The following is a 27,248-nucleotide window of genomic DNA, read 5'->3' on the forward strand; positions in this document are numbered from 1 at the left end:
GACTACATAAGCATTCAATACAGTGGATGAAACATTAGACTTCTTTCATCAGAGAAAAAAATAGTTAATTCCTAAATTATATGGCTCTGGAGTTTTCTGCATTGGAAGTGGGAGCGGCTGTACGAAAGGCAAATGCTGCCCCCTTGTGGGAAAAACATTGCCAAAGGTCTCACCAGCGCTTTATCGGCACTCCTTGCAAGAAAAACCAAAACCCGAACAAATTCGGGAATGGCGCTCCACGTCATGCTTTTCAATTCCCGAATAAATTCAGGAATGGCAGTGAATGATTTAAAATGTCTCTGGGATTTGTGTTGTCAAGCGAAGGAGACTTCCAAAAAGTGATTGCTTTTTTTGGTTTGATGTTAAGTTTGACAGTAAACTAGGAATGGCGTTGTTTGCAATTTTTTCTTTTCTTTTTTTTTTTTTTTTGGGGGGGGGGGGTGTAAAACGTGGTTTGCACTGACTTTCTGATCATTCCGTTGTCAAGAAAGGAGAAGGCATCTTGTGTGCTTTTTTTAATTCAATAGTAGGAGGAAACTAGATTACCTGTAGAAAACCCACACAGGCACAGGGAGGACATGCAAACACCCAGATGACTACCATGCCACCGTTTTATTACTGTATGTCATTATTTTGACATGTTGTGAATTTGCATTATGATCCCTCCCATTCCCCCCTCCTCCCCCGAAATACCACACCCGCAAGATACACATGCACATCATATTTATAATGAAGCAGATTGAAACAGCTGTACCTTACCCTGTACTGGGTGAGGAGCGTCTTTCAGACGCTTGGTAGATGCCTCGTGTGCTTCCAGAGATGCTGGAGTTTCTCTGCAGAGACATTTTTATTCAGATTTAATTTATTATCTAGAAAACATAAAAGTCTGAGCAAAAGGGGGGGAAATAGTGTTAGTCAAAGTGTATTTTGCGGCGACCTTTGCTGTGTGTGGGCAGGCGCACCCCGCTGTGCCTTTAATTGCTTCCCCAGTGGCGAGGAGGCTTTTCATACAATAAAACATCAACTTAGACCGCTGCATGATAATGAACAGCAGCCTCATTTGCGGTTTTAAACATCAGAAACTGCAAGGCTGTGATAGCTCATGTCCTCTATTACAACCGAGCACCAGTTCCAAACAATTACATAATGGTTACTTGATTGCAAAATGGATCCCTTCGAAGAGAATTGACCTGAAGGTGGTGCTACGGGAGCACAAGTGCAGCGTTAAGAAAGCTTCATATGGGAAGACTATTTTTACTGGGTGAGCACAAGCTGACCTTCACTCGCTTGCCCGAAGCTGTTTTTGTGCTGCAGCTTTTTTGTGCTGCCGGAGCTTTTGGATTCGGATCCGTTGTACAGTACGCGAATGTGAACTGCTGCCAACTGCAACAATGTGAAAACATGAAAAGAGAAAAAAAAAATTGCTCTATAAATGTAAAATGCTGGGTGACCTCATGCCCAGTGCAGGGTCAAGAAAGGCGACTCCAGGATAGCTCACAGGGACAGCAGAGGAGGTCAAAGCTTTAACTCATTCACTGCCAGACAATGTGCAAAAAAATGTGTCCCATCCAGTACCAGGGATTTTGTCATTGTCACTCGAATTCCAGGACCCACAAAATATTCAGTTTTAGGACTACATAAACATAAGCATAAGAAACCTTAAATTCTCTTCTGTCATCAGAAAAGAAAGAGTTAATTACTAAATTATATGGGTCTGGAGTTATATGAGCTTGAAATGAGGGCGGCTGTCCAAAATAGAATGCATTACATCCATATTGGTTCATGTAGCGCTTTAACAACAGCTGAAGCTGGAACAAAGCGCTAAGGTGGAAAAAAGGGAAATGCTACCCCTTGCGGAAGGGAAAAAACATTGCCGCACGAGAGGCCAGCGCTTTATCGGCACTCAAACAACAACAAAAAAAATTCCCAAACAAATTCGGGAATTGTGCTCTACGTCATATTTTCAATTGTCACGCCTCAAACTCTCCGATGGACCTTTTGATGAAAGAAATGCGTCAAAATGTCTGCCTTTGCAAAATGATGACTTTTGACTAGCTCATTCACTGCCATTCCCAAATTTATTCGGGAATTGAAAAGCATGACGTGGAGCGGCATTCACGAATTTGTTCGGGTTTTGGTTTTTCTTGCGGGGGCTGTAAATCAAGCTCTGGTCAGACCTCTAGCAATGTTTTTCCCTCTCACAAGGGGGCAGCATTTGCCTTTTGTACAGCCGCCCCCATTTCAAGCTCAGATAACTCCAGACCCACATAATTTAGGAATTAACTCTTTTTTTTCTGATGAAACAAGAGAGTCGAGGGTTTCTTACACTGCATTTAATGTTTATGTAGTCCTAAAACTCAATATTTGAGTGCAATTTTAATGGAAATGACAAAAACCCTGGCACTGGAGTGGACATATTTTTGAACATCGTCTGGCAGTGAATGAGTTTGGGAGTTAATTCAACACTGTTGATCAGCTTTGAACCGCAACGTGGCACATGTATGATAAGCCCCTCGAGAAGGTCGCAAAGTATGCATAAAGACATGTAAATACATGATGTGGATGACATCAGCTAAGAATAAAAGCTTATCTAAGCGTGTGAAGGAACGCCAATGCTTACGCCAGAGATTCTTGAAATTCTTACATCAGGTACCAAAAAAACTGCTAGGTGAAATATTAATTGGACAGAAATAAAAAAATGGTTTCCGGATTATTGAATGCAAATGTGTTTTACTGAAAACAAATGAAAAATCCCCCCAAAAATTGCACTTGGTAAACTATCTTCCGCTGCTCACCCGCACAAAACACAATCCCGTGACTGTAAAGTGTCCTTGAGAGTCGCCTTAAGGCGATTAGAAATGAAATGAATATACAGTGAGACCTCAACTTACAAACTTTTTGTCTTACAAACGTCAAATTTCTGAAAATTGAACCTTATAATAAGCACTATTTTCATAATACACACCCACCACAGCTGGCGGAGTGATCTTCGGCGGAAGCACACAACCAAACAGCACCAGTGGTTAGGTTACCAACAGTCCTTATGGAAGGTGACTCTCCTTCCATAAGCCATCAACGACCATCAAAAAGGTAAATAAAACTTTATTTTACAGCACAGTTTATTTCTTTAATTACAGTCCTCATGTAATGCGCCTCTTTCCAAACAGCAATTCTCTTTGACCTTCGACCTCCAACGCCATTCCATCAAGCCATAAATGACCATCACAAATGTAAATAAAGTGACTTTATGATACAATGCAGTGTATTTCTTTCATTACAATACTCGAGCACATTTATTATACAGAGAATAAGGTAAGTTGTGTGTAGTTTTAAGGCTTATTTAGTTGAAAAGTATATTTTATGGAATGGATTATTCCCATTTTAATGGTTTCCTATGGGAATTACTTTTTTGAGATACACACTTTTCGCCTTACACACGCTGTCTGGGAACCAATTGAGTTCGTAAGTTGAGGTCTCACTGTATTATGATTATCAATTGAACTTTTAATTGAACGATTCCTTTGCTTACCACTAGATGGAGCCTGCGTACGACAATTTACAAAAACGGATGTCATGACGATTGCTATTTTTAAATTCACATCAAAAATGTCATTGTCAGTCTTGTAATTTTTTTTGTTCCTCGTAAAATTAAAACTTTACATGTAAAATATATATAGAAAAGTCTGCAAGAGGCCAATTGAAACTAGCGGTATGCCAATTTACAGTCGAGGCACCCGACCCGGCATAAACTAGCTTGTGGCATAGCATCTTGGAGTGTGGCGTGGGGGCGTGCATTTTGGTGGGGGGCTTGGAGGCATAGCTTGATGGCTAACTGTACACAGAGGAGGAGAATCTCGGAATGTTGGAATATTCGACCCTCAGCAAAAGCAATTGTCCCAGCCCGGCAACCATTTTACAGGCACATAAATCTTTTCTTGCCTTACTGCTGAAAGAAGCTTTGAGAGTTTGACACGCTGTTTAGTGGATGGCAGATCTGCAGCGTGTTGCATCACGCCGAAAAATCATCTCGAAACCTTGAATGAGAAGCAAGAAGTGGTTTCCATGGAAACGCATCCATCTGTGCCTTAGAGCAGGTGGCTTCTCTCTCGGTCTCTCGCATGGGAAATTCTGGATGATCATCTAAATAAGTGACATGCTTGGTCGTTACGTTTTTATCAATGTGGGATGAGATCAACGGGGCTATTTTGTCTCTTTCTGGTAGTTGTACATCATGACCTTTTCTCGAAAATAGTCGTTCTTGATTCTAAAAACATTGACTGCATGTAGCAAATTACGATTGGGGAATAGCATTGATGTTTTAGGGATTATTATAATACGTAAAAAAATACCCTGGTAAATTCGAATCGAAATCTCATGATGAAAAGGCATTGTTTTGAACAAGAAAAAAAAACAATATTGGTGTATACAAATCATGAAAAATAAAAAAAATGGGAAATACAGTGATACCTTGGCTTACAAACTTAATTGGTTCCCAGGAAGTGTGTGTAAGGCGAAAAGTGTGTATTCCAAATATTAATTTCCCATAGGAAACCATTATAATGAGAATAACCTGTTCCCAGGTCCCCATAAAACATAATTTTCTACTAAATACGCCTTAAAACGACACAAAATATACGTTATTTTATGTATAATAAATGTGCTATGGTATTGTAATTATAGAAATAAACTGTCCTGTAGAATAAAGTTGTTTTATTTACCTTTGTGTTGGTCGTTGATGGCTTGATGGCATGGATAGCTTTTTGCATAAAGTGTCTCAAGGAGCTCTGGGTTGTACATCTTGGAAGTTTTGATATTGCAACAGATGCAGGCAGACACACTAGAAACTTCATTAATCGCTGCTTCCCTTGCTTGTCTACTGTTCAAATTGGACAGATGGCTTGTGCTGGTTATTTGTGGAGCCTGATTGATGGGATATTTTAACCTTGCAGTCTACACTCTGCCTTTGAACTCAATAAAGTTGAAACGAGTCCAAATTTCACTCTTTTCTATCCATTTTCTATCCATTTTCTCACTCTTTTTTTTCATGTGCAGCTCTGTGTTTCTGTAACCCCCCCGCGCTGACTGACGCATGTGTCCCCTCCCTCCTTTATAATGGATCTTGACCAATCACATGCAGCCTAAACCGAAGACTGGAGGCGGGGGCGAAAAGTTTGGGGGCGAAAAGTTCGGGGGCGAAAAGTTCGGGGGCGAAAAGTTCGTTAGCTAAAGCGTTCGTAAGCCGAGGTATCACTGTATGTAAAATTAAATAAATAAATAAATCCTTAAAAAACATTAAATTGTGTTGAGCTCATACGAGGATTTAAACCTCGAAGTACACCCTTGACTGTCCGTCAATCAATCGCAAGGTATAAACACCAATTGACACACACCAATAGGGTTTCAAACCATGTGGGTCGGAGCGGCTAACCACGCCGCAAATGCGCTAGTCGTTCTATTCTTTCCTTACCTGCCGTCCGTTGTCTTTGCCTTGGAGACTGCAGCGTCCCAGGCTACCGTTGGGCGTGGTGCCGCAGCTGCTGATGATTTGTAACTGCTTCTCGGCGCGGTCAGCGCGGTCCAGCAGTTCCTCGATGAACTGCTGCAGGCGAACTTTAGCGTTGGCCTCGCGCGCCGCCGTCTCCTGCAGGAACTGGTCGATCTGGGCCACCTCCCTGAGGAGAGAAAAACACTATTGTCACTTCAAAATCCAAAAAGTGTTCACAACTACCTCTTATTACTCGAGCAAAACTGATGGACCTTTGTTGGCACACCTATTTATTTATGTATCCACTGTATTATTATTTTTTAATTTGAATATCTATCTATCTATCTATCTATCTATCTATCTATCTATCTATCTATCTATCTATCTATCTATCTATCTATCTATCTATCTATCTATCTATCTATCTATCTATCTATCTATCTATCTATCTATCTATCTATCTATCTGCCTGCCTCTCTCTCTCTCTCTCTCTCTCTCTCTCTCTCTCTCTCTCTCTCTTTGTCTCTTTCTCTCTCTCTAGCTAGCTAGCTAGCTAGCTCGCTATCTATGTAGCTATCTAGCTATCTAGTTACCCATGTATTTGGTTAGCAGTTAATTTATTTGTTTGTTGGTCGTCTGTGTATTAATTTAATTTATTTGGTTGGCTGTTTATTTACATACCTACTTAGTTACTTGAGGATTTTAAAAACAACACGTTCAAACGGACTTTCAAAAACACATGTCATTATGTAGGTTATAAATATTTAAGTGACATTGAGATCGCGACTTTTTCTTCTCATTTTGTGTTATGAACTCAGGCCAACTTTTGCAAAAGAAACCAGTTCAGTTTGCATGACTTGACTTTTGAAGGTCTTTGCTGGACAAAAAAAAATGTAAGCACAATAGTCTCCAAAAAGTGACACTAAAGGCACTGAGAGACAAAATGCCTTCTTCCTCATTGGTTTAAAAAAACAACTGAAAGTCAGCTGCTGAATATGGCCCAGCCTGATTATACTTACTTATGCAAGAGTCATGCGACTATTTCTTGAAATTGGGGTGCTGTGGACTAAAAATAATGTGCCATCAGGTTCAGATGACTTCTCAACTGTCACTCTGAAAATAGTCGTGGAAATCCATTGACACCAAAATGAAGGAAATGACAAGTGAATGTTGTCAATAATTGCACAATTGGCTTTACATAAAGCAATAAGATCAACACGTGTCAGCTATTTGCCGCTAACAAAATTCATATCAATGTGTGATGACTCTGACATGACAACAATTGGTGATTCAAAGTTAGGATTCTATGGCTGCACTGCTTGAGACATCGTAAACCGGCTGTGCGGATGTGCGTAAGACAAAGACCATTTAACCATCTCAACGGTCCAAACTACACTGTGCGGGTGACACGCTGGTTCAGAGCCTTGTCAAAGTGTTTCTAAAATACACTGGGCAAAATATGAGGCACAAGTGCAACCCCCTGTCCCCCACTCACACACTGTGAGATAAGGATGGGGGGCGGCCATCTTATTGAATGAAGTGTGTACACCTTCAGGTGAAGATTTTATGACAAGCGTGCTAGCCGCTAGTCACTAGCCACTAGTCATGGCTACATATTGTTCCCTATTAAAATGAATGCTTATAAAGACTTGTGGTGCAAAACCGTAGTTTCTTTAATTTACAATTCAATATTTCTGTCATGAGATTTAAAACCGTATTGATTATAAAACGCATCCATTTGCAAAATGTTATTCATAGCACCGCTAACAAGCACTTCGTTCACTGTCCCCTTGTCAGATCAAGCTCGTCCGGTACAGTCAGACACCTCGCTGGAACAGGCCTGACTGAATAATCTTTTGAAGGAGGGATTCTCTTTGAATGCTAATTATGACCCCTTTCACAGGTGCCGCCGAGGATTTGAGCAAATTCACACCGCTGCCTCATTAATATTGAACAAGTGCAAATTATGACTGTGTTATAAATGTGTATTTTATTTATTGGGTGTAATGCAGGGGTGTCAAAGTCATTTTTTGCCACGGGCCACATTGTAGTTATGGTTTCCTCTCGAGGGCCGTTATGAATTTGGGGAACCCATTAGAATGTTTAAATCCCTTCAAATATTACATATAGAGCACACAGCAAATTAATGAATAACTCGTTTTCAAATCTGAAGTCAAGAATAATGACTTTTATTGTGGTTGACATCCAAAAATATGAAATTTTGGCTCAGATTTTAGCAATCATCATGGAATTTAACAAGTTTGATTTGCTTTTGCGGGCCGAAAAAAATGATGTGGCGGGCCAGATTTGGCCCGCGGGCCTTGACTTTGACACCTGTGGTGTAATGTATTAATGATTGTATTAAACTAGCTACTGAGCACAATTCTCAGGTTGTGGTTATATTGGTATGCAATACAATATTACAGCGATGTAAAATACAGATAATAACAATTTGAACGCTGTCGGGTTCGGTATATCATGCAAAATGGCATTTTGAGATGTCAAGATTCCACCTGACAGTGACGACATGGAGTGTGTCGTTGCTGAATAATCAATAACCCTGTGGTTTTTTTGTTTCGATTAATGGCGAAACTGGCCAATATGTGTCAATATCTCCCAAGTTAGCACTGCCATGAAAGTGAAAGGACTGGAGAAAAAATGTGCGGACTCTTAAGCGAGTCACTGCTATGTTTTAATCATTTTTTATGAATAGTTTTAGCATGTCATGTGAACATTGACATTAAACATAGATTCCATTCTCTTTTTGGGCAACATAGTAAATGCTTCTCTGTATCTAATTCAGGACAATTTTTTAAAGTAATTCTGGTCATGCTTTTTCTATCGCCGTGTTGAGCGAGAACATCAACCAGGCTCATCATATTCATGTCCAAAAATGACTTCCACCACCAGACTGTGCGATTCATGTTCCACCAAGACTTCTATGAATAGAATCGTAAAAAATGAGCCAACTCATGAAAGCACCCGGTGAAAAGGAGGAAGAGACGAATTCCACGTAGACAAAAGTAAAATATTGATTTCATAAATGCCGTAAAAAATGCAACATCAGCACATTTTTCTCCACTTTAGCTCAGTGAGTTTGAAGAATTAATTTCTCCGGATTGCTTTTGCTTATTTTTATGAAATGTCAAATGTAACTTATTGCGGGCACAAGCCACTGTTTTGTCATTGAAACCGTCTCTCCCTTAAAGTCATATTTCTGCATTGGTCTTCGTCGACAATTATTATATTTTATTACTAGTCATGCTGTTTTCAAAGTTGCTCTGATTCTATAGCAAAATAAAAAAAGGAAGCAATTGGCCTCGCTCTGCCAATACTTTAGTCTGCAAGCGGAATATTTGATGGATTCTCATTTCCCACGGTGAAAGGCGACACTGTGTATGGTTGCAAAAAAAAAATCAATCTGCTAATGAAAGCTGATAGAAAAGGATTGGACCAATGTCGTGACTGTAATACAAAAGCAGCGGCGTGCACATTAACCAAAGATGAAATATAATTTCGCGTCAAGTCCCGCTTGTGATACGTCCAAAACTCTAAGCCATGAGTTTTGAAAGGGTTTTTTAGTCAGGCTATCAGCCTCTAAATGTTAACTTAATCGCTGCCATTCCCGAATTTATTCGGGAATTGAAAAGTGTGACGTGGAGCGCCATTCCCTATTTTTTTTTTTTTGTGGGGGGTGCCGATAAAGTGCTGGTCAGACCTCTGACAATGTTTTTCCCTTCCACGAAGGGGAACATTTGCCTTGTGTCCATGTCAGCGCTTTGTTACAGCTTCAGCTGTTGTTAAAGCGCTATATAAATCAATATGTATGTATTGTATTTTGTACAGTCGCCCCTCTTTCAAGCTCAGATAACTCCAGATCGATATAACTTAGGAATGAACTCTTTTTTTCCTGATGAAAGAAGAGAACTATGGTTTCTTACGCTGCACTGAATGTTTATGTCGTCTTGAAACTCAATATCCTGTTGGTCCTGCAATTTGAGTGAAAATGACAAAAACCCTGGCACTGGAGTAGACACATTTTTGCACATCATCTGGCAGTGTATGAGTTAAACAGACTTAATGCAGATGATAAGTGAGGAAGGAATTAGAGTTACGACACCAAACGAAAGCGGTGATGTATTCGAGATGTTTCGCTTGACATGACCAAGGCCGTCTGTCACTTACTGCTGCTTGTGATTAAGCTCCGCCTCCTTGTTCACCAGATCCTGTTTTAGGTTGGCCAGCATTTCTACCGAGACGTCCACCTGCCGGGAGAGCTCCAGGGCCTTGTCCTCAAGTTCTTGTTTTTCCTGGCTGAGCCGCTCGCTTTCGTGTTTGGCCCGTTCCAGCTCGGAGCTTTTTCTCTCCAGTTCGGCCTGGAGACGGCCTACGCGGGCTGCTATTTTCTGCTCCACCTACAAGACGACAGAAGTCGCGCTTTAGGATAGCAAACCATAGCGTTGTACATTTTGCAGTAAGCATTTTAAAACATGACAAAACTGAGTCTATAAATTTATACTTGACAGTACTTAAAAAAAAATAAGCTTTGTTATTAACTTTTTTAAAAACTGGGCCGCATTCAGGAGCACACCATTTTCATTTTAAACAGACTTTGATGCCATGCTCACATGTTACTGTACAATATTGTGTCAAATGGTGCACATTCGGCATCCATTGCAGCCTGGTCATGTTGGGAGGGGCGGCTGGGGGGGGGGGGCTCCAATTCCCACCATAGAAGAAGTAGTGTGCGGTGCATGCATGGATATATAAAACAGCGTTTCATTTTGGTAATCTCTTAAAAATACATCGTCCGACGTAATCTTTTCTCAATAATTTTGCCTTAATGGCACAATGATTAGAAATGGAAAATTTGGCGTTTTTTTTGCTTGTTTTTGTATTGAGTGTCCCCCCCAAAAAAACGTGTTTATTTCTGAAAGTTTAGGACATTTTTAAGGCCAAAATATTCCACCACTAAGGAACATAAATGTTTTAAAAAAGGAAGATTGGTACTGTATTTTCCAGTGTATGAGGTGCACCCAAAAGCCTTGATTTTCTTCAAAAGGTGACCTTGCGCCTTATACGCAGGTGTGCCTTATATCTTTAGTCATATTGAGCCACATCAGATCTGTGAACTAGTGTCAGCAGCCACCGACTACATCACTGGAATACAACCACATGTACGAGACCCTCTACATCAGGGGTGTCAAAGTCATTTTTTGCCGTGGGCCACATTGTAGTTATGGTTTCCTGTCGAGGGCCGTTATGAATTTGGGGAACCCATTAGAATGTTTAAATCCCTTCAAATATTACATATAGAGCACACAGCAAATTAATGAATAACTCATTTTCAAATCTGAAGTCAAGAATAATGACTTTTATTGTGGTTGACATCCAAAAATATGAAATTTTGGCTCAGATTTTAGCAATCATCATGGAATTTAACAAGTTTGATTTGCTTTCGCGGGCCGAAACAAATGATGTGGCGGGCCGGATTTGGCCCGCGGGCCTTGACTTTGACAACTGTGCTCTACGTCCTCTCAATGTCCTGGCACGTAATTATTGAATTACGTGGGAGCAGCCATTACTTTTTATTATGCATTGCGTCCTCCTGGAGCGTTAACTGGGAAGAGGTATTTCCTCCCCGCCCACGTACTCTATACAGCCAATCGCAAGCGAGCAATGCCGGAAAAAGGCGTGCAATACAAAATTTAACTGACAGCATCTCTGTCTGAACATTTTTCGACATACTGTACCCGCAAAAATATTTGTATGTACCGTTATTCATAACTCTAATGTTCGTAAGTTGGGGAGCGTCTGTACCCTCAAATGACAACATCGGACGTATGCATGTTCTCGGTGTCGGGATAAAACTGAAAGCTGGTCCTATTTTACCTCTTCGGAAAGCTTCTCCATTCTTTCGTCCAGCTCGAGACGCTCAAAGGCGCGCGCCTTCAACCTGGCCAGGCCTTCTTCATACGCCGCCTCCACAGCGCTGGCGGCGACGTTAGCTGCTACGGCCACGGCTGTACTGGGGTTCCCATAAGGCCTGGGGTCTGTGGATGTCATGGCCGTCTTCATCAAAATCTCCCCCAGAGGAAACTCCACATTGGGGATGTACCTGGCCGAAGTGTCTGAACCCGCCGGCGTCAAACTCAGGTCGTCCACGGACGGACGCTCGCGACAGGGGAAGCGGCGCTCTTTCAAAGCCGACGACTGCAGCGGCTCAAAGGGGCCGTTATCGTTGGGAGGCGGCAGGAAGGTTCCCTCCGTCACGAGGGGCAGCAGGGCGGCGGCGTCGCAAACGCTGTTGGACTTGGAGAGGACGTAAAGGGTCTCGTACGTGTGGTTGTATTCCAGGTGGGCGCGCAGGGACGACAGGCTTCGGAAGCGCTTGTGCTCCCCACAGCGAGGACAGCGGTACGGCAGGTCTAGAGAGGCCATGCCGTGCGCGATCTGTGGGGAGGGGTTGGATGGCGCTCACGCAAGCGGACGCTGGCGCTGGCGGGTTAACAAGCCATTGAATCCTCTCATGGTCACAACGGCGGCCGTCAATTCGCGGTGAGGTGAGGGTGGGGGGGGTCTTAGAGGTTCACATCATGGCGACTTTCGCCTGGTCTTTTCATGCCACGATCACTTCCTAGGACAAAACAAAACACAATAGTGGCTTGAGAGAACACATTTTTGTGGGATTTTTCTTTTTTACAGATAACTATGTTAACTCAACTCAATCGCTGATAAAGCGCTGGTCAGACCTCTGACAATGTTTTTCCCTCTCACAAGGAGGAAGCATTTCCCTTTTTTCCATGTTCGTGCTTTGTTCCAGCTTCAGCTGCTGCTAAAGCTCTATATAAATCAATATTTATGTATTGTATTGTATTTTGTACAGCCGCCCCCATTTTAAGCTCAGATAACTCCATACCCATATAACTTAGGAATTAACTCTTTTACAGAGTTAAGGTTTCTAACGCTGTATTGAATATAGGCCTAAAACTCAATATTCTGTGGGTCCAGCAATTTCAGTGACAATGACAAAAACCATTTCTGCACATCGTCTGGCAGTGAATGAGTTAATGAATAACTAGTTTTCAAATCTGAAGTCAAGAATAATGACTGTTATTGTGGTTTAAATACAACAATTTGAAATTTTGTTTCAGGCTTTAGCAAGCATCATGCTAAGATTTTTTAGCTAAGATTTTAACCTCACTGTCGTCAAATGACATCGGCACAATGGCCAACATCTTCAAAGATGACGGCGGAAGAAACTTTTTCCTCGATGGACCACTCCTGTACGACTGAGAGCCTACACAGACGTATGGGACAATTTGAAATTTTGGTTGGGACTTTAGCAAGCCTCATGGTACTTGGCGTGCTTGATTTGCTTTCGTGGTGCCGAATAAAATGATGTGGCGGGCCAGATTTGGCCCCCGGGCCTTGAGTTTGACACCTGTGGTTTAAATCATCCTGATGATGCTCAATAGTCCTCTGGTGTGAATGTGAAGCATTGGTAACGCTGTATGTGGTCTATGGTTGACTGGTGACCAGTCTAGGGTCGAACACGATGCTTTACAAAGTCAGCTAGGACACACTTCAACTTATCTGCAACCTTAAGCTGCCATGGAAATGTGATAAATGGAAACTCATATTTCGCTAACCCGTCTTTTGTTATTACGATCTGTCGTGTATGCTGAAGTACTCAAAGGACAACAAGGGGAAGCAACAGGAAATGGATCCATTACCGAGAGTGCTCATGAAGCACCAATAAGCTTTGGTTGTTTTTGAGAGACTCGAGGCCACTATATAATCAAAATGCAATCGCCTGAATCAAGCAGTGTGTTGATTAATAGGTCAAATCCAGTTTTGGATGCCAAGGTACTCAAAATGATTGTTGACAGAATTAGCGGCAGTGTGTGCTTGCAAGCCTAAATGCTGGTTTTGTTTTTCCTACAACATGGATAATCAGTGAAACTATTGGAGATCATGGCACCGCCAAAGCATCAAGTGCTAATCAAAATGGTAGAGACAAAAAACAAAATAAACGGTTTGTTTGCAGTTTCTGCAATCAGTAAAAATGGCAGAAAAACAGTTTCATGCAGTATCTCCACAATTCCATAGTTCTCAGTCTGTGCTTTGGACCCATTTTGAACAATTATCTTTCAATATCATTTTGTGTCACATTTTTTCAGACCAATACCGGAATGAATACACTTTGAATACACATCAATACAGAGCAATGATATAAACATTTCATTACACATATGGAAAAAATACATTTTCTTTCTACTTTACATGATTCATCACGGAGGACTTAATCAATGTAATATTGCATTTCCTGCCTTTGTATCGCTGCCCGGCATTGGCAGCATCTACGACTACTTAATACTTTAAAATCGAGCTGCTATTAAAACCGATACCAATACCCAATAGTGGCACTCTCCCATCCCTAGTATTTAGAGACATATATATTTCAATTCACTGCCATAAATAATGATTCATATGCTATGATGGACAAAAAATTGACAAAATCGGCCTTTACAGGAGGGCGGAAAAAAAATAATTGGCACCGCCCTACCCACTCTCGAGGACTTGCACACTGCAAGATAAAAACAAGGGCGCGGAAAACGCGACTGCACCCTCGGTACCCTGCCCACCACCTTTTCCAGCGATTCCCCTCAGGCAGGCGCTACCGATCCACGTGCACATTTTTTTTTATGATGATACCAGTGCACCGTGTTCTACTGGAGAGAAATTCATTGTGTGTTCTACATAATTGGCCAATAGAGATGATTCTGATTCTGATTGACGCAGACCCCAAAATGTTTATAATTGCGTAAGATAGCAGAAAAGCATTTTTTGCATTGGACAAGGATATAACCAAACACATCACAGGTGCTATTGCAAGAATCTCCTTGGACCATGATGTTTGCAGATGACATTGTGATCTGTAGCGAGAAGGGGGAACAGGTAGCGGAGAAACTAGAGATGTGGAGATATGCCCGTGAAAGGAGAGGAATGAAGATCAGTCGCAGCAAGACGGAATATATGTGTGTGAATGAGAGGGATCCAAATGCAAGAGTGATGCTACAGGGGGAAGAGATAAAGAAGGTGGAGGATTTTAAGTACTTGGGGTCAACTGTCCAGAGCAATGGAGAGTGTGGGAAAGAGGTGAAGAAGCGTGTCCAGGCAGGCTGGAGCGGCTGGAGAAAAATGTCAGGTGTGGTGTGTGATAGAAGGGTTTCAGCTAGGATGAAAGGAAAAGTGTATAAAACGTTGGTGAGACCAGCCATGATGTTTGGACTGGAGACAGTGCCACTGAAGAAAAGACAGGAAGCAGAGCAGGAGGTAGCAGAGCTGAAGATGTTGAGGTTTTCTTTGGGAGTGACCAGGTTGGATAGGATCAGGAATGAGTACATTAGAGGGACAACTCATATGAGAGGCTTTGGAGAGAAAGTCAGAGAGGCCAGACTGAGATGGTTTGGACATGTCCAGAGGAGAGAGAGTGACTTGAGAGTTTTGAAAGGCGCTTAGAAATGAAATGAGCTATATCGGCAGAAGGATGATGAGCCTTGAACTGCCAGGCAGGAGACCGAGAAGAAGACCGAAGAGGAGGTTTATGGATGTGGTCAAAGAGGACATGAAGGTAGCTGGTGTGAGAGAAGAGGATGCACAAAACCGGGTTAGATGGAGGACATTGATTCGCTGTGGCGACCCCTGAAGGGAAAAGCCGAAAGGAAAAGAAGATCACAGGTGCTATTGCTGCGCCCTTGGCTGTCAGTTGAGGTGCTTCATGTAGTGAACTTATCCTGTCACGGGAGCCCCGTTGCGTTCAGCGGTGCCAAAACACTTTGACATGCTCACCCAGAAGCCGAAGTGGAGCGCTTAGCTAAGCTCCCGTGTCGCTTACACTGTCTGTTTCTATAGTGTGTGGAAACGTGTCAAAGGGCTTGTGCTGTCAAATTGCTTTTAAGTGCATATTGTTTACTTTCGTGCAGTACAATGTCAGCCTGGACGATGAATATAATGCGGGAGCACGGTGGAGGGGGAAAAAGGGCTTCGTTGCTTAACTGTGGGCTAATATACGTGTCACACCAAGTTTTGGCACTTTGATTATGTGCTGCTTGTTTGACCGTGATAGAGCAATATCTATGGCTAAAAAAAAAAAAAAACAGAACACAACAACAACAGAAAAGTTACGAAGGGAAAGCATGCATTCGCTCTCCGTTTCACACATTCAAGCAAAACAAATGTGCACTAAACACCAGAGGCAAACAAATCATTACTTTTGTTGACTTAAAAGGGATGTCAAGTTAAACATTTTCTTGACAAGGGTATTTTCAAAGTGCCCCCACGTGTCCATACACAAAGTGTAATGAATATTAATATTCATATTCCATGAATACAAAATTCATCTGAATATTGTGTTGAGACTACTGACACAACCTCTTATTGAAAAGTAAAATTTACTTGACTCCCCCTCTGTTTTAAAATGCGAATGACCCCAAGCGTGACCTGGAAAAATAATGGCTGGATTTGCCTTTACTAGTCTCGCAGTGGAGAAATTTACATTTCACAGCAGCAAAGTTATGAAAGGAATGAAAGTAGAAAAACAAAATACATGAGCTGCTGGAAAGGCAGCCACTCTCGCGGCACCGTCTTGAAGTCAAAAGAACAAAAAAACTAAATAACAAATAATATGACAAAACAAAGACACAGAGAGATTCATTCATTCTTCAGGACTTGCTGTACCCTCTTTGTTACATGAAGCAGTTCTAGATGAAAGAGGAGAGAATCAAAGCGTCTTTTCACCAGTGGATCAGGAACATCATGGTGGAATGTGCACGTCAACTACAAGCTAAATGTTGAAAGCAAACAGGCATCTGTAGCATCCATTGACAAAAATAGATTGTCTCACATCTCCTGTCCCACATAAATCCGCTTCAATTCCAAGCCGCGACAGCTCCACATACGCATCGGCGCTCTGCGCTGACGCTCCTTTCTTCTTTGCTCCTTTCCGCTGAACAAAGCGGGGCTGTCATGATGCTGCCCATTACAGGCGCAAAAAAAGCACAATGGCCCCAGAACTGTTCAGCGATGACAGTCAAATGGCACCGACATTCCTCCCATTCAAAAACAGTACTGACATATTCATGCTGCTGAAAAGGTGCAACCGCTCAGCACAGTCTCCTCCTTGATGAATGTCGTGGCCAAAAATGGTGAAAAACAATGAGTATCCATTCCACATGAGGCGCAACAGCACAAAGTGACAAAAGAAAACACAAAAACAAAACAAGAACAACAAAAAAAGCAAGGCTCATGAGAGCACTTGCTGACGGCTGCCTACTTTGGCGCCATCTTGGACTCCTTTCTAATGATATAATTATATATAATATATTTTGGCTTTAGCACCCCCCACGACTCTAATGAGGAATAAGTGGTACGGAAAATGGAAGGATGGATGGATATTTAAAAATAATGGCAAGTATCCAACCAACGGGCCATTTTTTGAACCGTTTATCTTGGAGCCTATTCCAGACATCTTTGGGTAGTAGGCGGGGGGACACTGTCAGAGATGTTCGGTCGGACACTGTGAACAAAGGCTCGAACACAGGAAGATTGTCTTTTACTGCCGGCAGGGGACGCAGTCATTCATGATCGACGCCCAACTTCGGCAGCCCTCTGCCAAGCTATTTATTGAGAGTATATGCAGATTTAAGTGACACATTAGTAAAACAGTCTTCTTGATTTCAATACCACACCCATGGACGCCCCAAGCACCAACAACCATAAAACAACAGACCATCGACATTCCATCGACTGATTTATAACCTGGCTAATGACATGGCTAAGGACTTTACCAAGTCGTAAATTAGTCCAAGGCCAGATCCCCTACGTCATGGTGTCAAAGTCAAGGCCCGCGGGCCAAATCCGGCCCACCACATCATTTTTTTCGGCCCGCGAAAGCAAATCAAACTTGTTAAATTCTATGATGATTGCTAAAATCTGAGCCAAAATGTCATATTTTTGGATGTCAACCACAATAAAAGTCATTATTCTTGACTTCAGATTTGAAAACGAGTTATTCATTAATTTGCTGTGTGCTCTATATGTAATATTTGAAGGGATTTAAACATTCTAATGGGTTCCCCAAATTCATAACGGCCCTCGAGAGGAAACCATAACTACAATGTGGCCCGCGGCAAAAAATGACTTTGACACCCCTGCCCTACGTGAAGATGACAGTTTAACAGGCTGTCTGTTCACCTCAGACTGACCCTAGATGTTCTGTGCTTTCATTGTGGGCCTTCTAAGCATGAAACTTTTAAATATGATAACTTCTATTCTGTCTATTCTCTATTAGCCACCCTGAACTGGTTGCCAGCCAATTGCAGGGCATACAGTGCCGAACAACCATTCGTAATCACACTTACATCCAATGATAATTTAGAGCACAGGTGTCAAAGTCAAGGCCCAGGGGCCAGATCTGGGCCGTCACATCATTTTATTTGGCCCGTGAAAGCAAATGAAACAAGTGTAGTGATTCTTGCTAAATTCTGAACTAAAACTTCAAATTCAGAATCAGAATCAGAATCCCTTTATTCGTCCCGCAATGGGGAAATTTGCACATTGCTTGGCTGTTTTGTTTTTAAATGTATCATGTAAACCACAAAAATAGTCTGGTTTTTTTACTTCAGATTTGAAAACTAATTATTTACTAATTATTACTTGTGTGTTCTATATGTAATATGTGGAGGGGAAGAAACATTGTAATGGTTTCCCCAAATTCATAACGGCCCTTGAACGGAAACCGTAACTACAATTTGGCCCACGACAAAATATGAGTTTGACACCGTTGGTTTAGATTTAGAAGGTTCAATCAGGCTGTCATGCATGTTTTTGGGAACGCGGGACGAAACTGGAGTACCCGGTGAAAACCCACACAAGCACCGGGACAACATACACCAACAAAAAAGTCCACTTCCTTCACATAATTTGAGTTTTTGGTACAAATAAAGACAAAAGGTAAGGAGAAGCACATTGCTTGGCTGTTTTGTTTTTAAATGTATCATTCTTCGTCCACGCACGGCAAGAACGCTTTCTTCCTTCTTCTTCATTTGTTTTGACAGTGAGCAATAGTTTGAAAATGCGCTAGCGTAGCCCTCAGGACTCCCTATGGTGTCACTTTTTGTACAACACGACGATAATGCCAAAGCAGCACTCTCTGCTGCTCCACTGAATCATTATTGGCAGCGAGGTCAGGGAGAGGATGGGTGAGACTGACTGAGTCTTCCACCAATGATCGCTGACAGCCACACGCAAAACAACCGACACCCACCCGCAATCCACCACGTCTGCCACCGTCTGTTATTGATCCACAAAAGGGTCTGATGAAACAATTACACACTCGCATGCAGACATCATCAAGGCATACAGGACGTCATGGGGGGGAACTCACGGGTCACTGCTGTGTGAACCGGAGGTACGTCGGATACAGGTGGAGTAACATCCACGGACCACAGACAGCACGTTTTCTATGAAGTAAAATTAGCAGTCTATCATTGCACTTCCCCCAAAAAATCAATTTCAGCATATTGTAACTGGTTGATGCCATTTTCGGAGTTAAAAACGTGATTGCTGACCAATAAGAAGAAAAAGATCTTGAAATAGGCGGTACGGGGAACGATGTGAATAATAGGACATGACTGTATTTTCTGGTGTATAAGGCGCACCGAAGTGTAAGGCGCACCCCCAATGAATGGTGTATTTTCAAAAAAATTGCCATATATAAGGCGCACCTGACTATAAGGTGCAACTTCAATGAATGACACAAGTTTCCCAAATATAATATATAAATATAGAAAAGTTTTCCAAATTTTGAACTCTAAGTCAGATCTTATTGAATGTATTGTTGTGCCGTATTTTCTGCATTATGAGGTGGACTTTCAATTAATGACATATTTATGGCCAATATTTTGCCATCATTTTGCTTTTTTGATGTCAAACATAAAAATTTAAATTGCAGAATATAATGTGTGGTATTTTCTGGATTTTGATGAGCTCAAAAGTATTCCAGGGTTTTATCAGTTTATCGCAATACAGTAATAAATATAATTTTCAAAGATATGAGGAGCATTCCCATTAAATGGTTTATTTTCAAACGTTTTCCAGGCTATATAAGGCACACCTTCAATGAATGCTAAAAGTTTTCTAAATCTAATATATAAATATATAAAAGTTTTCCAAATATAAGGCACACCACATTATAAAACGCTATTGTGGAATCGGGGGTTACACACTACTTTTTCTACGGGAGGATGTAGTCAGTGGCTGTTTAAAGTAGTTGTGAGATTAGATTAGATTAGATTAGATTAGATTAGATTAGATTAGATTGGCCTTTATTTGTCTCACAATAGAGAAATTTACATTTCACAGCAGCAAAAACAAAATACAGGAGCTGCTGTAAAGGCCGCCACACACACGGCGCCATCTTAAAGTAAAAAACAAAACAAAACAAAACAATGTGACACGATACAAAGGACACAGAAAGACTCAGATGTTGTGGCTCAATATGACTTCACATCTCAGGCGGATCTGCGTATAAGGCGCAGGGTCATCTTTTGAAGAAAATCAAGGCTTTTGGGTGTGCCTAAGGCGCACTGCGCCTTATACACCGGAAAATACGTTATCGTGAAATGGGGGGTGGAATGTGCCATAAGAACAGGGTGGTATTTTTATTTTCTGTAATTTTTTTATGTTTGTATTGAATGATACCGAAAGATATGGAATATTGTGGAATGGTAACACATAGTCACTCATATATTCCTAGTTAAGATGTTCCATTTTTATGGGACAGCCTGTAGACCCTCAAAATACCACAGGTACAAAACCGTGTCCTTGAGAAACGTACACACACTCCAGATTGTGTGTTTCAGATTGCCGACGGAGCCTCCAGGAAGGATATGAGAAGCAAATGAGCCAGAGAATGGCCGCCGGGATAAGTGGATGAATCGCTGAGGTTTTTTTTTCATGTATACAGCATATCTCAAGCCTGAAAGGACTTATGATGATAGCAAAAGATACACACGTTGGACCATTTTGGTGAAATTACTAAATTCAATTTTTTTGGAATGAGATACTAAAGACATTTGGAATACAGGTTCGACTCCAGTCACACGAACAAACATCAGCTGTCAGTCACGAAGTGAGTGATGGAGAGTAAAGTGGACAGACAGAATATTACACTCTACGGATCAATGCAAGAGTAAACAAGCACTCGTTTCTTATTAGTCGCGCAATACCCTGACTGCTATCGTGAAAACCTGTTTATAATCGTCTCTCACATATAGGCTGCATTCATCCATCCGATATAAGGCCTCCTCAATATAATTATTTGCAGCTTGTGGAGGGGTTCAACTGTTTTCAAGCCAATCGCAGGGCCGCATAGATACAAACAACCATCCGTGCTCACACAACCAGGAACAATTTAGAGTGTTCAATCAGCCTGCCATGTTTGCTTTTGAAATGTGGGAAGAACACCAGAGTACCCGGGGAAAACCCACATGGGCAAGGAGAGAACATGAAAATTCCGCACAAAAAGGCTGGAGCTGGAATTGAACCCAGTATCTCTGCACTGTGAGGCGAACATGCTAATCATTCATTACTTTTTTTCTATGTTTTTGTACTTGAGAATTTCTCTCCATTGGAAAGTCCAACAAATGTAAAAGGAAACAGTATTGTATAACAATAGCACAATCAGCACACTGAAATCCGACTTCAACGGACAGTTAGGACGGCGGGAAAAAAAAATCATTGGCACCGCCCTACCCACTCTTGAGGACTTGCTGATAGAGAATAGACAGAAAATAAGTTATCATATTTAAAAATTTCATGCCGCCGAACACAAGGCACGCACAATGGCAGAACAGAAAATCTGGGGTCAATCTGAGGTGAACAGACACACCCTGTTAAAATGTCATCTTCATGTAGGAGATCTGGCCTTGGACTAATTTAGGACTTGGTAAACTCCTTCACAGGAAGAGTTCATTAGCCAGGTTACAAATCTATCAGTTCATGGTAAGCACAACCCATTAAAAAGTATATGTTCTGTTGTTTATAGTTGTTGGTGATTGGGACGTCCATGGGGGTGGTATTCAAATCAAGAAGACAGTGTTTTACTAATGTATCACTTAAATGTGCATATACTCTCAATAAATAGCTTGGCAGAGGGCTGCGGAAGTTGGGTGTCAGTCATAAGACTGCGTCCCCTGCCGGCAGTAAAAGACAATCTTCCTGTGTTCGAGCCTTTGTTCACAGTGTCCGACCGAACAAATATCTCTGACATTTGCACACTGCAAGAATCGAAACAAGGGTGCGGGAAATCCTACTGGACCCTCCACACCCTTCCCACCACCTTTTCAAGCGACTCCCTTCAGGCAGACGCTACCGATCCATGCACACCAAATCCAGCAGACTCTATAAACAGTAACCCAAATATTCAGATTCTGTATTTCTGTCATCCGTTGTTGTTGGAAGCGTTATCAGAATCAGAATCAGAATCAGAATCATCTTTATTGCCAAGTATGTAGAACACACAAGGAATTTGTTTCCGGTAGAACACGCTGCACTAGTATCGTCGTCAAAAAAACTGCTAGGTGGCACTATACAGTTCCATTTTGGCTATTGTTGAAAGAGTTATGGGACCAAAACAGAAATAAATATAGTTATTCTAGATTTGTTTTAATTATTTCACGATTAATCAGAGATCAAAAATATTGGAAATGCATCCGTCAGGCCCTAAATTTCCCAACAACTGCCATTTTGTACAGATATGAGTTATAATACTGCAGTGCAGATGAGGTACAGTAACAAATGTGATCACATGAACACATTAGAGTATGCTCCATCCCATCTCAGTATGCTGACATCACCTTTTTTTGTTGTTTTCTGTGTTTTCTACAACAGCAATAGCACAGTATGCACATGAGAGCATCGGTGCAATTTGTCACGGGTTGTAGTCACACGAGTTTGCCCTAAATCTTGCTATCTCTTTCTGCCCCAGAGTCAACATTGACATTTTAAAATATTTGGGTGTCAAAAGAGTTGCAAAATGACACCAGTTTCACTAGTTAACGCGATGTGTGAAAATTTATAAAATGACAAGAGTCAAGGCCTTCTCTGCTGGCCTAAAAATATCTGAATTACAGAATAATGTTACAGTAATGTCTTGTTATATCGATATTCTAGGGAGTCCGAAAAATATCGATATAACCAGGACTATCGATATATCCGATATCGATATAACGAGACTTTACTGTAATTATATTTTGTCCATGAATTATTATTATTAAATAATTCCAAATTATCTTTCATATCTGTTGTGCTGCTTCCAGATGTGTGTTTTCCAGATGTGTGTTTTCGTATTTAAGCATTTAACCAATCACATTTCAGCCATCATTTGTTACCAGGGTCAGGGTCAGGCTTCACAATCAAATGAAATGTGTCGATCAAACTGTTGCTCTGACCAATCAGGTTTTTGAGTTGGCAACCCAAAAGTGGTACCAGCGCCTTCTTGCACGTCAGAGTTTTCGCAAACTATGATTTTATAGTCACTAGCCAATCATACTTTGCAAAAACTGCTCTTATCATTTGCCGCAAGTGACAAGAGCATAGCAGCCAGAGCTAGCATACCGTATCAGTCACGGCTGCGTAAGCAAATATATTGTGTTGATTTAATTGAAGTTTGGTCAACCCACTATTGCTGAAGGATGAGAAGAAATGGATTTGGTTGGAGATTTACTGTAAAATCCATTTTCAAGACGGACAAGAAAAGTGTGACATCATTAAGAAAGGTGGGACTAGCAAAAATAGCAAATAGCATTTTTATATTTATTATTGATCCTTCACCATCCTTTACCAATCATCTTCTCTGCGGTGTGAAAAAGCGACTTCTGACCACATATCATGAATCTACACGATGGTAAAAACGTGAACAGTTTCATGAGAGTATATCTTTCTTCACAAGTTATGTCTTGGCTAACTGTACCCTCTAATACACTACAAGACTTGTAGTAAATCACAGCACTTTTTTTAACAGTAGCAGCTGTGGATTGATTCAGACGGAGCACTACTGAAGGCCACTGCTTCGAATACATTCGCAGTAATTACCACGGGAAATTACTATGTATTATTTGTTTTTATAAATCCTCATCTTGACTTCTGATGTAAATTTCTTCTAAACTTTCCACTTGGCAAATCGTGAACCACAGAGGTGCACCTAATTATCATGCGCTTTAAAAAATGGATTCATAAACCTCAGCGTATAGATATGTGTGTGCGCGCCCATTGGCTGTTATCATCTTCTGTAGCAGCCTTAGATGCAGGCCAAGAAGCATGGAATGCCCTATTGATCACCATCACACATGGCAGCCGGGCAGGTAGGGCACAGGCTGCAAAACAACTTGTGGGCGTGGACCACCCGAACAAGCACCACATGACATTTTTCTCGTAGCGTAAACGATTGAGTGCTCAGCTAATGTGCGCGGACGTGGGGTGTAGCTACAGGGAAAAAAGAGCCATGCCGAGTTGTGAGCACCCTCTCCCATCTACTCCTCCTTTTAGCTTCCCATCGCTAATCTGAGGACGTCAATTAGCCGCACGGGAAGCGCCCATGACGGTCTGTATTGGCCACACGTACATACAGAAAGGCAGACGGATCTCACGCGAATTTGTGATTTTGTGTGTGTGTGTGTTTTGTCACGGTGAAGGATGAAAAGACTCACCTCGCAATGTCAGACTTCTGATGCTCATTTTCCTCCCTTGGCCGCCTCGGAGCAAGGAGGAACCGATCCAGTCTTAGTGACGTCACAAGGCTGCAGCAAGGAGAGAGAAAGAGAGAGAGAGAGAGAGAGAGAGAGAGAGAGAGAGAGAGAGAGAGAGAGAGAGAGAGAGAGAGAGAGAGAGAGAGAGAGATAAATAAATAAATAAAAACTGAAAATAATAATAATAATAAACCCAGCTACATCCATATTCCCGGGAAAGTGTAGTACACAGTGCTGGGTTCTCAATCTGGGGGCTGCAGACCCGTGGAGGGTCCACAAATCAAAAAACAAGTTTGTGGGTCTGTAAAATAATTTGCAATCCATGATGTTGTCTTCTTCTTTTCCTTTACTAAATATATATCTTTCTCGAATGAAATTACCAACAAGAACATTATAATGCAATTATTTGTGAAAAAAAAGATTTCAACCGTTTTTGTATTTCAATTTAACTCATTCCCTCCCATTCCCGAATGTATTCGGGAATTGAAAATGTGGCGTAGAGCACCATTCCCGAATTTGTTCGGGTTTTGGTTTTTCTTGTTTGGGTGCCAGAAGCACTGCCAGAGGTCTCAATGGCAGATACCTCTGGCAATGTTTTCCCTTCCACAAGGGGGCAGCATTTCCCTTTTTTTCCATGTTAGCGCTTTGTTCCATTGAATTAAATCCTTGTTTTCGAATGAAAGAAGAGGTTTCTTATGCTGCGTTAACTGTTTACGTAGTCCTAAAACTCAATATTCTGTGTGTCACGGAATTTCAGTGACAATGACAAAAACTCTAGCACTGGAGTGGATAGATTTTTGCACATCTGGCAGTGAATGAGTTGATATACACACTGTCACAAAAATACATACACACACACTTAATGAGATGATACTGTAAATATTTTTTTTCATTGCAAATTAAGGAATCAAATGATCAAGAATTCGACCAGAAATATCAAAACACAGATAAAGTGAGCCGACTGAAAGAACTGTTTTGTATTGTTGATTTTATTGAAAGGACAACCGACGTCACTTTTTTTGTGTTTTAACTGACATCAGAAAAACGTTTGATAGCATCTAAAATACCCAAAACATGCAGTATGATATTTTTATTCAAATGCAAAACACGAATAAAAATGGCTTAAAGTGTCCAAAATCTGCAAAAAATTGAGCTGCGAATTGGGCATTTTCAGAAAGACCCGCCCCCAGTTCGTGACGTCACGCCAAGACGTCTTGCATTGCTCGAGAATCAAAACAATGGCTTCAGATTCGGAGAATATGCTTTCTTGTTACTCATCCAGTTATGAATATGATTCAAATAGTTCTGAAGAGGAAAGCATACATGTTTGATTGTTCGATTAAAGAATTTATTCCATGCCATTTTGAGGCAACATTGGGGGGAAATGTCTCACCCAAAATGGCGACCTCCTGTGGCCACCTCCGTTTCCACAGGCTGATAAATTCCTTATATGGAGCTTGGACGCCCTCTTCTGGCGGCTTTTGGGTGCAACACAAGGTTTTCATACCAAACAATACAGCAAAATACTTTGACGTGATGGATGGACTGCTACAATGTGTCTTTTTTTTGGTCAGGGGCATTCCTTTAGTGACGTCACGTACGGACTCGTCACCAACTCAAAAACAAGACTTTCTGAATATTCAGCGCGAGTCTTAAAACGTAAAATATCGCTATATGCGGTGGAATCTTAGTAAAATACGCTCAGTAGAAGTCAGTTGAAGCCATTTTACAAATTATGGACACAGCTTGTCCGGAGACGTCGGTTGTCCTTTAAATCTGCAAGTATATTACGTTCATAGAAATATTCTTCGGGTCATTCTCATTAAAGGTTGAGTTCGGACAGGTGAATAAATATAATGTTTTAAAATAATGAATAGTCGTGTAGTATATTCATCAGGATGTCAATCTGAATCAAAAGAATCCATATTATTCATTTTTTCATCACGACCCTGCTGTACAACATACATACTCAGTCACCCCTCTGGATACATACAAACTCTGCTTTCTCTAATTTGTTCTCCAAAATATCTAACCTTGGCTGTCCCTCTAATGTTCATGAACCAAAGAGCCAGAGCAGAACACAATGTTATAATATCTGGCAAAAAAAGGAACAAGTGATTGGACAGTGCCAACAGCCAGAGAAAAGATGAGGAAGACGAGTGAGGCTGCAGATGGGAGGCAAAAAAAAAGAGGAAGAATCAGAAGAGACCAAGGACAAACGTGCATTCTTGATGAGATGTGAGCCTCAATTTATTAATTTATTTTGTAATATGGTGTGTTGTATTTTCCTTTCTGTATCACAATGAGATGATATTTACTTTTTTTATTGACCCATGGCAGATTTTGAGCCAAAAATTAGCTCTCATGGGAAAACCATCGCGTTTCTCTCCTGGATATGCTGTTGCTATTACCTGTAGTGGCTAATTGTGTAGCGTTTTGAAAAATACACTTTATAATACAATACAATACATATTGATTTATATCGCGCTTTAACAACAGCTGAAGCTGTAACAAAGCGCTTAACACGGAAATGATCATATACAGGAAATATAGCCGTCACAAAGATAGTAGAAAGCACCAGGGAGTAAAACCAAGATCAATCATCTGAATCATTGTGTAAATACTATTGAATATGATTTTTGAGGAAATGTCCTAAAAACGAATGAGAACAAGGGTGAATTGTTGTCTTCTTGTGTGTGTGTTTGTGCTTTGTCGTGAAATATTTTGAGAAGGGGTCTTGTTATACGTTCAGTGACATACTACGCTATATATAAAATTAAGTTATGTTATGCTATGTCATATTATCTTATACTATTCTGTGCATTATAATTCAATATTAAGGTATGTGTCTATAATAAATCTATTTATATTAAAACTATCTGTTAAGATATAGTACAAAATAGCATTTTTATCATTGTAAACTTAGAATTCAGGTTCAATTCAGACTGTTA

The 27,248-nt window shown here is 41.1% G+C and overlaps 1 protein-coding gene across 1 annotated transcript in view; it reads right to left on the reverse strand.

Moving 5' to 3' along the window:
- Positions 1-24,352, reverse strand: part of fbxo41 (F-box protein 41) — a 39,962-nt gene extending 15,610 nt beyond the window's left edge. The window contains exons 1-5 of the mRNA XM_089006666.1: positions 24,259-24,352; positions 11,378-12,122; positions 9,671-9,900; positions 5,468-5,672; positions 760-833 (exon numbers count right to left, since the gene is read on the reverse strand). Of these exons, the coding sequence (XP_088862792.1) occupies positions 760-833; positions 5,468-5,672; positions 9,671-9,900; positions 11,378-11,926 (1,058 nt within the window). The 5' untranslated portion in view covers positions 11,927-12,122; positions 24,259-24,352. The remainder of the gene's footprint in view (positions 1-759; positions 834-5,467; positions 5,673-9,670; positions 9,901-11,377; positions 12,123-24,258) is intronic.
- Positions 24,353-27,248: the final 2,896 nt, after the last annotated feature.

The sequence above is a fragment of the Hippocampus bargibanti genome, linkage group LG10, assembly GCF_051943395.1.
Source record: "Hippocampus bargibanti isolate YZ-2025 linkage group LG10, ASM5194339v1, whole genome shotgun sequence".
In the NCBI taxonomy this organism is placed as follows: domain Eukaryota; kingdom Metazoa; phylum Chordata; class Actinopteri; order Syngnathiformes; family Syngnathidae; genus Hippocampus; species Hippocampus bargibanti.